The sequence below is a fragment of the Convolutriloba macropyga genome, chromosome 14 (assembly GCF_964194025.1).
Source record: "Convolutriloba macropyga chromosome 14, txConMacr16.3, whole genome shotgun sequence".
NCBI classification, from domain to species: Eukaryota; Metazoa; Xenacoelomorpha; order Acoela; family Convolutidae; genus Convolutriloba; species Convolutriloba macropyga.
Window position 1 is genome coordinate 40,801,650 of NC_134481.1, and position 13,991 is coordinate 40,815,640.

Genomic DNA, 13,991 nt, shown 5'->3' on the forward strand with positions numbered 1-13,991 from the left:
TCACAAGTGTCGGCTCTCAATTGTAATTCTAGTTGCTGCTTAAAAGCTTTGCCATTTTTATTTTCCCTGCAAAAGTTTCGGGCAAATGGCCTAATAATGACGACTGGATGATTTCAGAATTGCTAATGATTATAGTTGACACTTAGTTTCTACAAACCATTCCTTCATAAAAACAATATGACAAATTTGTGTGACAAATAAAATAGCTCGGCTCATGATGTAATTACGTAACGCACGATGACATTAGCCGCTGTAAGATTGAACAAATTTCCATGGATCCCCGTGGTGGGTGTAGAAATCCATGCTCAAGTAAACTCTCTATCCAAACTATTTTCCTCTGCCCCTAACTCGAACCCCTCAAAATCCTCCCTGAACTCCAACTTTGACCTGTTTGATGTCTCCATGCCTGGATCTCTTCCGAAACTGAATGAGTATTGTGTGAAATCTGCTGTGAAAACGTCACTTGCTCTTGGTTTGAACGTGAACAAGGTGTCAGTGTTTGATAGAAAACATTACTTTTATGCTGATTTGCCCGCTGGCTATCAGATCACGCAGCAGAGGATGCCCTTAGCATCAGGTGAGGGATGAAATGAATGATATAATAGACAAATAAAAAGCGTTAAAAACATGGCAAGATCCATGATTGTTTTGCGAATTTCTGACGGAAACGCAATCATGGTTAGTGAAGTGATAGGTTGCAAACACAAATTTGGCTGTCGACTCCAGACAATTGATAAATCAAAATTGATGTGCAGCAAATTTTGAAGGGAATTAGATGTTGCGTCTTTAAAATCCACGAAAACGAACCCCATTGAAAGACAATTGATTGTGGGTTTATGATAGAGAATAGGCAACATGACAAAAATTTCCATCAAATTTTTTCCAATACTAAAGATTTTTTGAATTGCTCTCGAACGAAGACTAAAGCAATTGTTGTAAACGTCTATAAAGAGAAGCGCGAAACGTTGATTTCAAATCAAAATATGAAAAATGCAAATGTTGATTCGCTCCTTACTTGATAGTCGGGAATGACTAGCCTGTGAAATAATTGTTTTGCTCATCTTTTTACTGTAATCAAATAAATTGAGCAGAAAAGTTGAATTGTTTTTAAACTCATTGCATTTCGATACGAGTTCAACTGGAAAAAGGGATTTCCTTACCTTTTCTTTCTGTAGCAGAGGCAATAAATAATCTACAACTTTCTGCAGTTTAATTGGCTTAATTCAATTTTAAATAATTTCAAACAAAATTCATTTAATCGAATTGGTTAACATAAATGTGATGTTGCCAGTTTGAAAACCTTATAACTTGCTAACATCGCGCTCATCTTAACCGGTTTGAGTAGAATGAAAATTTTGTTTGAAATTATTATTGGCCGCGCTCGTCTCTTCTGCCCGATTATTCTAGCGGCGCTATTTTAGGACTTGTAGAGAATTGGAGGAGCGTCTTTCGATCGATAATTTCTGGAATAAATTTATAAAACAATGTAAAAGTCAATGACCGTAAAAACCTGTAAAAGCCAATGACCGTAAAGTGTCTAAGTCAAATGCCTGAACGAATTGAAGAGCTCAGAGAAGAGATCGATTTTCTGATCGTACCGCAGTTTTGAGCGAGAGCGAGAAAAGCAGGTGAGAATAATTTTTCGCTAAGCGAATAAAACATTTTGGTCATTTGCGGATTTTTCGCAGCATTGTTTTTCGAATGTAGTTGTTTGAAGTAAATATGCGATTAGCAGAATTTTTGACGATTTAAATTATATAATAGAATTTTAGATAAAATCTTGAGCTATTTTGTGATTTCTCCGTTTTAGCTTCTTCGGTAATTTTTGTGTTCGTTTTCAAACTTTTTCCTTCTGTGGTTATTTTTCTGGTTCAATTGAGTTTTTTTAGTTTTGGTTTAGATGACCTTTTGAATATTATCAATTCAATTTTGTTTTAGTGAAAGAAAGTTGACTACATTTGGTCAATTATTGAATGTCTGTGCCTATTTCTTCTGTTTTTCTGGCATTAAGAGTTTTCCTCTGTGTAGTGTACAAAGTAAAAGAAAACCTTTTTGCTTTGTGAAAACCCTTTTTGGGTGATAAATGAATAAAGAAAACACGTTTCTCTTAAGGTTTGGTTAGAACAATTATTGAGACTGTGCAGTTTTTACGAAGTTCAGTCTTCATAACAAAGTCTGTCTGATCAAATTTTACAGGGCAAGTGATTTACGGCTTGCATAAACGTGCTTCGACATACAAAAGAGAAGCACAGTCAGTCAAAAATAAAGAACTATAATAAAAAGATCGTATTTGCAAAAAATATGCAGAATTACTATAAACTAAAAGATCTCGCATCTAAGACCCTCAGAAACAGTTTTATGGAGCTTAATTAAATTTGCAGACTGTTGAGCGTATGATTGATTTCATAGGTCCCTAGAACAAAAACAGGTAAAAAAAACTTTTGTTAAACTGTAAAACTTTTGAGTTAAAGTTGGCTTTACCGATAAACTTACCTAAAAGAACAGAGTCGAAAGAAATTACGAGTGCCATCTAATAAAGGCGCAAAACTGAACAAAAAACTACGAAATACAAAACTGTCTCAAAAAGGAAAACGAGTGACTAAAAGCCTATGATGTCAACTTCAGCACGAAAAGTACTGCAACATTTTTATAACTAGCTGAGAGGCTCCAATGCAACTTAGTGCCCTTTTGGGTTTACCCGTTTTTTTTTTACTTTTTGAAAGCTGAAATTTATCGTAAAATGTCTGCACACATCATAAAGAAGAAGACAGAGCGCCAATGCAATCCAGTTTGGTAGGATTGAAAAATCCCAGCTCATGGAATTCTTATTTTTTGTACAAATTTCAATTATCCTAAAGCTGATGATACTATTTTTGAATGTTATGAAAAGATTTTTGCCTCAAAGCACTATAAAATAATTGCAGAACGAAGCAAGTAAAATATTTAAATATTAATATTTTATTTGGGTGCGAAGTTTGGGTGCTTTTTGGGTGCTTTTTAATATTTTTTGTGGGTGCGAAATTTAGATGTTTAATAATTGCTTTCGCGTTGACTATTCTTGCGGCTGTTCCAAAATTATGCGTGAAATTATTTGACTTTGTGAAGAGTTTTCACATAACACATTTGAAAATTTGAGGTGTCCTTCGTGCTTTAACTTCTTCGTGCTTTAGTTTCTCTCTCTGTTGGTACCTTTTAAATTCAATGTTTTTGACGGCCGAAATTGATTTTAGATTGTTTTACTGAAGGTTTCATAGATTAGAGTTTCAACTGACAGAAAATGATTCGACAGCGAAGCTATTAGCGTTTCTATGTTTTGAGAAATTCGAACAAATGTCTAGTTGTTTTGCCCTTGAAAGTTTCTCCTGCTATTTGTATCTGGGTGAATCCAACAATTTGCAAACAATTACCAATTATAAGTAAAAGATCGTTTTCGTAACAATATTTTTCTTTGTAAAAAGGATGCAGATTATTTAAAGAAAATTATTGTTACGAAAACATGGATCTTTTACTTATAATCGGTACAATTATTTGCAAATTGTTGGATTCAAACAGATACAAATAGCAGGCGAAACTTTCAAGGGCAAAACAATTACACTTTTGTTCGAATTTCTTTTAGCCCTATGTTCTTAACAAACAAAAACTCCACAAAATTCCCTTCATCTTCTGTTACATATTAAATGCCAAGAAATGAAAACAAGAAAAATCTAAAGCTCCACTGAAACTGGTTTATCTGACACTGCTTTTTATTTCATTCGATTTTTTGTAGCGAAATTAAACATAAATTCCGTTGAAAAACGAGAACATCACATTTATCTTACAACCCATTGTCTACAAAATTTAACTTTGATTTTTTTTTCATTAAAAGCAGCCGATTAGCCAAAATAGATGCAAATTATCTTGCGGGCCATGGATTAGATTTATAATCAAATGCATAATAGAGATTATTGAGTAAAAATTGACAACATTTTAAAGAAAAAGAGTTCAAAAAATTGGAAAAGTCAGTACTATTTGATTGTTTGTTGATTATGCATTCTTCAAATCAAATTATTCTTGGTCAAATTCTGTAATAGAATAGAAAGCTAAAAACGTCGAAGAATCTTAGATCGTTTTTGAGAACGATCATCAAAACTTTGTAAAAACTGTAAAAGTTCTTGTAGCTAAGTTCTCAGAGAATATTTTGGGCTGCTCAAATTTATTTTTTTGCACACGGGTAACCAATTATTATACCTCAAAAATGCAGCTTTCAAAGAAATTTCGGCTTTGTCAATAGTTCTCTGAAGTGATTTTGAGTGCCGTTTAAGACGAATTGAAAAATTTTGTAAAACTGCACAACTTGGGCTCGAAAAAGTGACTATGGGCCATGATGTCGGCTTCAGAACTTAAAAAAAGCACCTGAAAACTACTAAAAACGATATGAGGGACTCCAATGCAATTTAGTGTCCATCGGTTTTTGCTGTTTATTCCGTCTTGAAAGCTCAGTCACTAATAGAAGTCTGAATATATATTAAAAAGAACAGAACACCGAGACCATTGAAATTGTTTTGATTGAAGAAATCAAGATCACCGCATTATAGCCTTTGCCAGCTTACAGGGTTGCTATAAAAGTTTTAATCAGCCTTGGGCGTCAATTTTTATTTTTAGGAGATCTTCATGTTAATACAATTATCATTTTTTACTTCTTTTGTTTTTTTTTCTAAATTTTGTACCAGTTACCAAGCAAAATTGACTACCCAAAACTGCCCCGCCCCTAGTATCGTTAATTCGTTGAAATCTATGTTTCGAGTACTTTAATATATGCTGTCACTCTTCAAATCAGTTAACGCCAGTTAATTCGTTAAAATCTGTTTCCAGTAATTTATTGTATGCTGCCACTCATTTTTCTCGGGGATGCTTAAAAGATTTTCCGATTTGTTCCGGAACAAAGCCAGCCGTCCATATTTATTCCTCGATTTCTTGAAGTAAATTTCGGAACAATAAATGCCAATGTTACAAATATTTTGACCGATAAGACCAGTAGGTTTTAGTTATGAAAATGGAAAAGTTGATTTTTACAGTTATTTTGTTTTAGATTTGCGGCATTAGTGCACTAGCTTAAGCTGTTGGACTGAAAAAAGCATCTGCAAAATGTTTATTAGTTGCTCCTGAACGAAGTTCATAGCAATTATTGTAAACGTGTGTGTCTTTTTTCATGCAAAGTTTTCGCTTGGCAATTTTGACTTTTTGAGTGACTTTTACGCCCTTGACTTTTTGCGTTTCGCGTGATCTAAAATTCTCTCTCAATGACAATTTCAAGCAGCTGAATTCAACTGGCTGCAAAATAATCCTAAAAGTCAAATAAAAAGTGCGACGAAACTGGTGTCTTTTTTTTTACTTTAAATCTTAGTAGTGGTATATGTTAACCTGTAATGTGGTTATTTGAAGCCCACTATTGAACTTCTTAGTCCCATTTAGGCTCTCCTCCCCCAACTGAAGCAGGCTGCAATTGATTAGAGCTCCCACTAGTGCGAGAGCAATTCTTCCGAAGTTTAGTCGGTTATGTTTTAGTTGTTCTTTATTCGACAATCACAGCACTGAACAGTTAGTTGGTCTGAGAGATTACGTTTTAGTGTTTAGAAAGAAGATTGAGCATTGAGGAAGTGGGAAAAATGATTTCACGAGGAGAAAAAGATTTGAAAATTGTTTGGGTTAGCTGTGTTTCTGTACATTTTGCTTATTTGTTTTGGTCATAAAGAGTGTATGTGAATATATACCCACTGTCCAATCGAGGATAGGACTCACTGTTTCAGAAATACTCACATACCAAATCTGCTTCAGAAATGCTCACTGTTATAAATAGCTGCGAAGCGATAGCGACTGTTATTGGGGACTTTATGGTTTTTACAATTCAAAGAATTTGAATTGTGTTAGGGCGCTGTATTTTTTTTAAAGATATGTTCACAAATTTTCATGATTTTTGAAGTCAAATTGGAGTAGTGATTTTGGTCACGTCGAAACAGGAAGTGGAGCGAAAAAGCGAGTAGTTTTGCGGCCTGAATTTTTATCGATGTTATTTTAAAATAGAGCGAGAAAACTGTGTTTGACCAAAATTTCGCTTTCTCGCTAGTGGTTTTTTGTTCACATGCGGCAATTTCACTCTGATTTTAACTGTTTTTTTCGATTTTTTGGATCGGATTTTTTTCTAAAGCGTTTTCCCTATCTATTGATAGTTCATTCTAGGCCTAGTTTTTTAACCAAATTTCCATTTCTCGCTACTGGTTTTTTTTGTTGGCATGCGGCATTTCGACATTGAATGTTTTTTTAATTTTTTATCTGATTTTTTTAGAAATGGTTTTGCCAATTCACTCATAGTCCGTTCTAGGCCTTGTCTTTTGTTTAGTTAATGAAAATTCTTTGAATTGTATGTCAGGACTTGTCCTGCTATGTTTTTTAATTCGCTTTATCTTTTGATCACGTTTTCCAAATGCCAATGTTACAAATATTTTGACCGATAAGACCAGTAAGTTTTAGTTATGAAACTGGAAAAGTTGATTTTTACAATTATTTTGTTTTAGATTTGCGGCATTAGTGCACTATCTTAAGCTGTTGGACGGACAAACGCATCTGCAAAATGTGTATTAATTGAAGTTCAAAGCAGTTATTGTAAACGTGTGTGTCTTTTTTTATGCAAAGTTTTTGCTTGACAATTTTGACTTTTCGAGTGACTTTTACGCCCTTGAGTTTTTGCGTTTCGCGTGATCTAAAATTCTTTCTCAATCGCAATTTCAAGCAGCTGAATTCAACTGCGGAAATTTATTCCTAAATTCAAATGAAAAGTGCGCCGAAACGGGTGCCATTTTTTACTTTAAATCTTAATAGTGGTATATGTTAACCTCTAATGTGGTTTTTTGAAGCCCACTATTGAACTTCTTAGTTCCATTCAGGCTCCCCTTCACTTCCCCCTCCCCTCCCGACTGAAGCAGGCTGCAATCGATTAGAGCTCCCTCTAGTCGTTTGAGAGCAATTCTTCCAACGTTTAGTCGGTTATGTTTTTATAAATTAACACGTTAGTCGGTTATATTTGTTTATTCTGAAAATTATAATTATTTTGTTCTGGTGGGTTACACTACTATTGGCGGTGTTAAGGTGGACAGATGAGTTACCCAGTATACACCAGAAACAACCGAAGTCAATCTGCACTGAGTGAAATGAGTGTTAGATTTGATAGATTGCAGTTGGAACACGACTCAGCCAAGACTGTCAATGTGCCCAGTTCCAATGACCAGAATGAGATTGTTCTTATTGATATGAACAGATGTGGGGCGCCATTGATGGAGATTGTAACACAGCCAGACTTCCAGTTTGGATATCAGGTCAGAGAGCTTAGATGCTAGGAGTATTGGTGGGGGGGGGGGGGGGGTGGGCGTGGGCGTGGGGGTGGGGGGGGGGGGTTGTATCGGAAAAGTCTGTTAGTCAAAATATTGCTGGCTCGTCGAAACTTAACATTGATGTCGGATTAAAACTGGCCAAACTTCCAGTTTCGAAAACAGGTATCAAGCTTGCAGCTTTTGATTGGCTGGTAAATATAGAAAATGAAAAATATTGCAAGCTGTATAATTTCATTTTATCGCTTTTTGATAGCGCCGCACTATACCTGAATTGAATCTATATAGCGCCAATAAATAAATGTCTAGTAAATAAATAACGCACGCTCGACTCCCCTCTCCCCCATTGGAACCCTAAACCCGCCCGCTCAACCGTCCTCTCCGCCGCTTAAGCCATCCTCTCTTGGGCACAGCTGGCTTCTGACAAATCCAACAGCTCGCCACATCCCGTGTTTAATTTTGAAACTTTTAAATAAAAATTCAAACACCGTTTCATTCCTGTGCCGCATTTAGGTATAATCTGGGTACGAAATACATGGATCTAGAAAAATATGTACACGTATGTGGTTAGGTGGCTGCTTTCGTGAAAGAAGTCATGTCAATTCTGAGAAGTGTGAACACGTGTGAGTGTAAATTCCACGAAGGGACCATCCGAGTTGACACTTCTGTGTCTGTCCACCGTCCCGACTCCTTCCCTCCCCACTGTCTCCACCCTCAAATGACGTCACAGAAAGTACCCTACAGAGACAAGCAGCCAAAATTGCAAATTGATGGTGTGTCTGAGGACGGGCAAGATTTGCGTAATCTGATCTCGTTCAAATGCAACGTCGAGGAGCTAGATTCCAATTGTAGTCCTGGTAAGTGAAATTGGCTAGTGAGATAGATCCGTGAGATTGATTTTTGTTGGTTTTGCAACTTTGAAAACAAGCAAAACCAGTCTTCATTAAACTGGATAATAATTCTAGGCTCAGAAAACTCCTTTTAAATTGGAAGTTATTATGCGTTTATATTCAGTTGATTTGATTAAGACAGAACTTCGAAGATCTGAATGTTTAGAAGTTGACAGTCAACAGCTTTTGGGCGGCACTATTGTGGAGATCAAAAACATCAACTCAATCAAATTCTTAACTGAAGCCATCGACTTTGAAATCCTCCGTCAAATTGAAATTTACGAGGGAGCGAGCCAATACGATAAACCAGCTTTGGTCGAAAATGAAACGCGTGCGTACAATTCGTCGGCCGAGAGAAAAACAGTGGCGATGAGAGATAAAACAAAAGTTCACGACTATAGATTTCTTCCTGAAACTAATTTGCCTCCTTTGGTGCTCAAATCAACTCCTAGTGACCAATCGGGGTTGCCAGATGTTGTAATAAGTGACATTAGGAACAGTATTCCTCAATTGCCAGCTGGAATTAGAAATCAACTTGGTGAGGAACACTTATGTACCAATATTTTCGAAGAAATGGTTTGATATTTTACTGTCACTTTTTCACTCCTTCCTGTTGGTAAATTTAATTAGTAGCCGCCGTCAACATCTCAGCGGTCATTATTGAGGCGCTCTCGTCTCTTTTACAAATCAAAGAATTTGAATTTATTGGAGCGCTGTTTTTTTAAGATCTGTTCACAGTTTTTTGACATTTTTTGTCCTAAAGAAGTCAAATTGGAGTCGTGATTTAAGTCACGCTGGAATAGTAAGCGGAGTTTTAGGGTGTGAATTTTCAAACTTTTAAAATGAAGTAAGATATTGCTGTTAAACAGATTTTTGATTGTTGAGAGCAATTTTGACTTTATTTGACATTATTTTCTGCACAAATAGTATTAAAAGGTAATACGTGTGTTCTAATAATGCATAATTGCGGTTTTAAATGCAACTTTTTTGTAGAAACGAAATGTTATCAGATTTTGTATTGTTCTGCTTATGCTTACTTTCGTGGTCATCTTGGTATGTGATTTGATTGATATCAGAGGTTGTTCTTCAAGGATACTGTCAGTAATTTATTCAGCTTTTTAATTCTTTTGAATTGTGATTCAGGGCTGGCAATTTGCCGGCTCGGGTTATTAACTGCTCTCAAACCAATTATATTAGTGTTGCTAGTCTTTTTATGCATTTTGTTCGTACTACCGACTTTTTGTCTTAACTGAGTTTTTGTAATGATAATTTTGCCAATTAATAGGGGTCAAAGTCAACTTGAAAAGAAACGAGACAAAATTATGCATCCCAATCGTTAGTTCACGTTCATTTAGACTATCAACCACTATGAGGGCTCATTCTGATTAGAATCCATGATCAAATTTTATCAAGGTAAATTATATTTGATGGTTTTTATCCTCCAACACGGAAGCTGTTGTCAGAATTAATATTTTGGCTGGCTTTTTGTGGCACTTTTGGAAAACAGGCTGTTCATTTTAGCTGTAAGTTGAAGTTAGGTATATTGCGGTTGATTTTATTGTGGTATTTGTTGTTTTTTTACCTTTCAATGAAGTTTCGGGCGTGCTTTTTACGACTACGAGGAGTAATGATTATCTTCCGTTTGATTATCTTTTGTTTAGACTATGAGGAGGTATAACTATCTTGTTTTTATTTACGGCTAAAAGCAGTTAAGATTATCTTACAGTTTTTACGACTATTAGTTTGCTTACGACTCACAGAAGTTATGATTATCTTTAGTTTTTAATCGGTGGAGAGTGCGTGAAACATGATGTAAAAGTCGTGTGGCATTGATTGTGAAAACAAGTGCATAGGTCAACCTGTTGAGAGACTAAAAAAATGTTTTTAAAGCTTTTTATGAGGGCGAGAAAAGTATGTGTCTTTAAGAAAAACAATTATTTTTCAATTCGCGAGCGTCATTCTCATAGCAGTTTTAAATATTCATTTTTAATTTTATGTCAAATTGGTTTTGCCACACATATTTTATAGTTTGATTTGGCTTCCCTTTTTGGGGGGTGGGGCTGCGTCTTTTCGGGCGTATATCGTTTTGTTGATTTGTTTCTGGTGATTCCTTGATCGCACAGAACATTGTGGCACTGAGAGTAATTGTTGTGGAGTGTGAACTCAGAAACAAATTATCACACTTCGATTTTTATTTTCTATGATGCTTTGTTTTTCCTCCGTTTTTGGGATTTGAATGTTTTAATAAATGAATTTGTTCGTCTAGTGAGTGCTTGTTTGCGGTCCAAGACGATGTTTGTTTCGTGATGTTTCTTGTACTGTTTGTTAAAGATCTGATCTCAAATTTTGATATTTGAAATTATTGTGATGTCAAATTTCTGTAGGGATTGTGGTAACGCCAAAGCGAAACTTTGAGAAAAATCAAATAATTTTTTTTATTGATTTCTCTCGAACGAAATCTGAAGCAATTATTGTAAAATTTAAGCTTGACCGTTTTTGTGCGCATTTTCTGGAACATTCTCTTACTTTTTCACGCTTCACTTCATTTGGAGTGATTTCAATACTTCTACTAAATGCTAATATAAAAGCAATTGTTAGCGGTTGATTCTCAAATGCGTTGTTGCTTAGTGATAAAGAAGTCTGATGGCTACCCTGGTAGTCTCGGGTTTTGAACTTCACACCTAACTTAAATACCCCCCGCCCCCGCCTGTCGTTAGAGAGCAATTCATTCGACGTTAGTCGGTTTATGTTTTTGTGATGTAGAATTTGTTCTCTTGAATTTTAATGTTCAGTAAGAAAATGGAGTTTGAACAACTTTGTTTTCTTCATTCGGCAATTTGGCTATTTCTCACTATTTTTTGACGCTCATTTTTTGTTTTTTCCGTTTTTCACACCGCTAATCTCAACAGTTTTTTTCTCTGCACGCCAATTTTGACCAATTTTTTATACGCGAGGTTATTCTTTCGTCTTTCGTTTTGCTTTAATTGATTGCTGTTTTTATAAACGTTTTTGTGCTTCGTTCGTTTTCAAGACTTTGCGAAGATCTGATCTGTTATTGAGATGTCTACCATGGATAGCCGTCGTTTAGTGAGAGTAGTTTTGAGTGGATTTGAATTTGAAATATTTTTATTTCTCAGCTTATGTTTCCAGTTGTTTTTGGTAATTATTTTTTTCATAGCTGCGAAGCTATTGTGGCAATCTTTCAGTCATTTTTGTTAATTTGCGCTCTACGACGAGATGGATTTTTTTTTGTTCAATCAGTTGATGATTGTTCATTTTTTGGACAGAACCTTCCAAAAGTTGTTCCAGTTTCGGATCTTTTCCGTTTATGCCCCCCCCCCCCCCAGCTTAGTGGGCGCATATTATTTGCACTCCCCAGACGCACGTGCCATATTAATACATAATGATTTACTATGTAATGGCACGTGCTCTGTAACTGGGGGCGCATAACTTACTGTACTGGGGGGGCACAAAAGGAAAAGATCCCCAATTTCTTAAAAACTGGGACACGGTGAATCAAATTAGTTGCCTCCAATTACTGCAATATTCGCACAAACTTCGACTGTGCGAATATTAATTCACGCTGTCGTCTTTTTTGGCGTTCAGAATTATGTGTTTTCTGATGACGGATTTTCATTTTTCAGCTGCGGACTTCAATTTGACCTCGCACAGTTTTGGGGTTCTGTCTGAATATCAACTATTCGATCTATTCAACCACCTCGTCAAATTTTCTACACCCGAAGTAACCATTTTAAATGCCAATACGATGTTGAGTTGGGTGCTGAACACGCTTATGGTGCAAGCTAGACCTGCATTGAAAAGGGACTTCCTTTTTCAAATCGACGCTCAACTTATTCACCTTTCGAATTTGAAAGACAAAAACTTCATTGACAGTGGCCATATTTTAAGAGCTGTTCAACTATTGCAGAAAATGGACGATGTTAGTCGTGATCAACTTCGCGACCTTTCTGTGTTCAAACATTGGCTTAGTGATCAGAGATGTGTGATCAAAATTCCGAACGATGAGACAAAAATTCTTTTCGAAGAGTTTTGCTCGCAAAATCTTGAACGATTGAAGCTGGTCTCTGAAGAATTTGAAAATGGGGCAAATATAGACACAGTTAGTTTATTATCGTGTATCAAATATCATAAATTGAGTAATAAATTTGGAAGAAAGACGAAATTCCAACATGATGCTGATTTTGCGTTCAGTTTGTTTTTGAGAAAATTAAATGAATTGAAAAGTTCTTGAAGAAGCGTTTTATGTTAAGGTGTCAAGTCGAAAGAATAATATACATCAGCAGCTCATTTACGGGGCTGAAAAGACCCCGGGGCAGGACTCAAATCATGCAAACCTTAAGCTGTTAGACATTGCACTAAGACGGCTCATACGAGACTGTGCGTAGGACACAATGTTCCAATTTATGTCTCAAAGTTGCCAACATTTTTTCTATAATTTTTGGAACAACCTTGATTAACCAACTTTTTTAATATGAAAACTGAACAAACTCAAAACTGTCATTTCGATGTGATTTTAACAGATAATAAAGACTACATGCATTGTGAATTAATTTGCCTTTAGAAAATTTAGCTTAAATTAAGAAAATTTAGCTTGCCATTAAGAAAATTTTGCTTCAAAAATACAGACAGTGATTTGCTAAAAATTCTTATCAGTGTTTACATGACAAAATAAAGAAAATGTATGAAATCAAAATTTTCCACAATTTTTTAAACGAACACTGAAGTTCTTTGTTTTTTTTGTCATGCAGTGGACTCTGTATTTTGATCATTCGATTGGCTGTGAGTAATCTTGAGGAAGAAGTTTAAAGTCAATCAAGCGTTAAGTTGAGAACACGACTACACTGTTTAGAACGAAAAAAATTAACCTTATCAGACTTATAATAACTTTGATGTTTACGCTGTCCAAATGGTTTTATTTTGATCACCAGTCCAAAATTCTATAGTAGTCTATTGTGTGGTTTCATTTCCAATAAAAGTTTTATTTTTTTATTTGGTATAAATTTTTCTCTCAATTGCTGCAAAACACTGACTAAAACTAAATCCACTGACTAAAACTAGATCTACCAAATCCACCAAGTCAGTGTTTCCTAGCTTTTTTCTATATTGACTGTTTTTTTTCCTTTTGATAAAAACTGCCCTTATATGATCAATTCGACGCAGCATTGTTGTACAGAACCCATAATGATTTTGTGGATTTAGTTTTTAGTCAGTGTTTTGCTGCAATTGAGAGAAAAATCTAATACCAAATTAAAACTTGAACTTTTTTTGGAAATGAAACCACACAATAGACTGCTTTAGAATTTTGGACTGGTGATCAAAATAAAACCATTTGGAAAGCGTAATTATCAAAGTTATTATAAGTCTTATACGGTTAAAAATTTTTTTTTACCGTTCTCTGCTCAACTGGTTGCTTTTTGTTTTATCCTGTTATTGAATGAATTGATGATGGGTTAAAATTAGGAAGGTCTTCAATGCTAAACAAAATTTTACGCAAAAATTGACGAGAGAAATCCGATTTTCTACATGTCCAAAAAAATTCCGTATTTGAGTTTGATTGTTTTGTGTTTGAAGCGATCAAGCTGATGCTTCTCAGACATTGGTGGTCAACTGGAAATATATCGAGTACTTTTAAGTGTTTAAAATCTAAAGCCTTATAAAGAATTAAGAAAAATTTTCCTTCTTCCGCGCCACATTGTTTGCTGTTTTCCTGGTTTCAAAT

At 35.3% G+C, this 13,991-nt stretch overlaps 1 protein-coding gene across 1 annotated transcript; it reads left to right on the plus strand.

The window, feature by feature from the left end:
* On the plus strand, positions 1–12,503 carry LOC142353604 (glutamyl-tRNA(Gln) amidotransferase subunit B, mitochondrial-like). Its single transcript, XM_075405890.1, has 5 exons — positions 1–577; positions 7,123–7,349; positions 7,933–8,218; positions 8,418–8,789; positions 11,896–12,503. Exons 1-5 carry the CDS (start codon positions 238–240, stop codon positions 12,501–12,503), a joined length of 1,833 nt encoding a protein of 610 aa, XP_075262005.1. The 5' UTR covers positions 1–237.
* Positions 12,504–13,991: the final 1,488 nt, after the last annotated feature.

What these genes read in the sequence shown, in the direction of transcription:
- LOC142353604 (XM_075405890.1), top strand. Translation starts at nt 238, where the DNA reads ATGACATTAGCCGCTGTAAGATTGAACAAATTTCCATGGATCCCCGTG. An exon ending in GAGGATGCCCTTAGCATCAG is followed by an intron (nt 578 to 7,122) that starts GTGAGGGATGAA and finishes GGCGGTGTTAAG; the next exon opens with GTGGACAGATGAGTTACCCA. An exon ending in AGATTCCAATTGTAGTCCTG is followed by an intron (nt 8,219 to 8,417) that starts GTAAGTGAAATT and finishes CTGAATGTTTAG; the next exon opens with AAGTTGACAGTCAACAGCTT.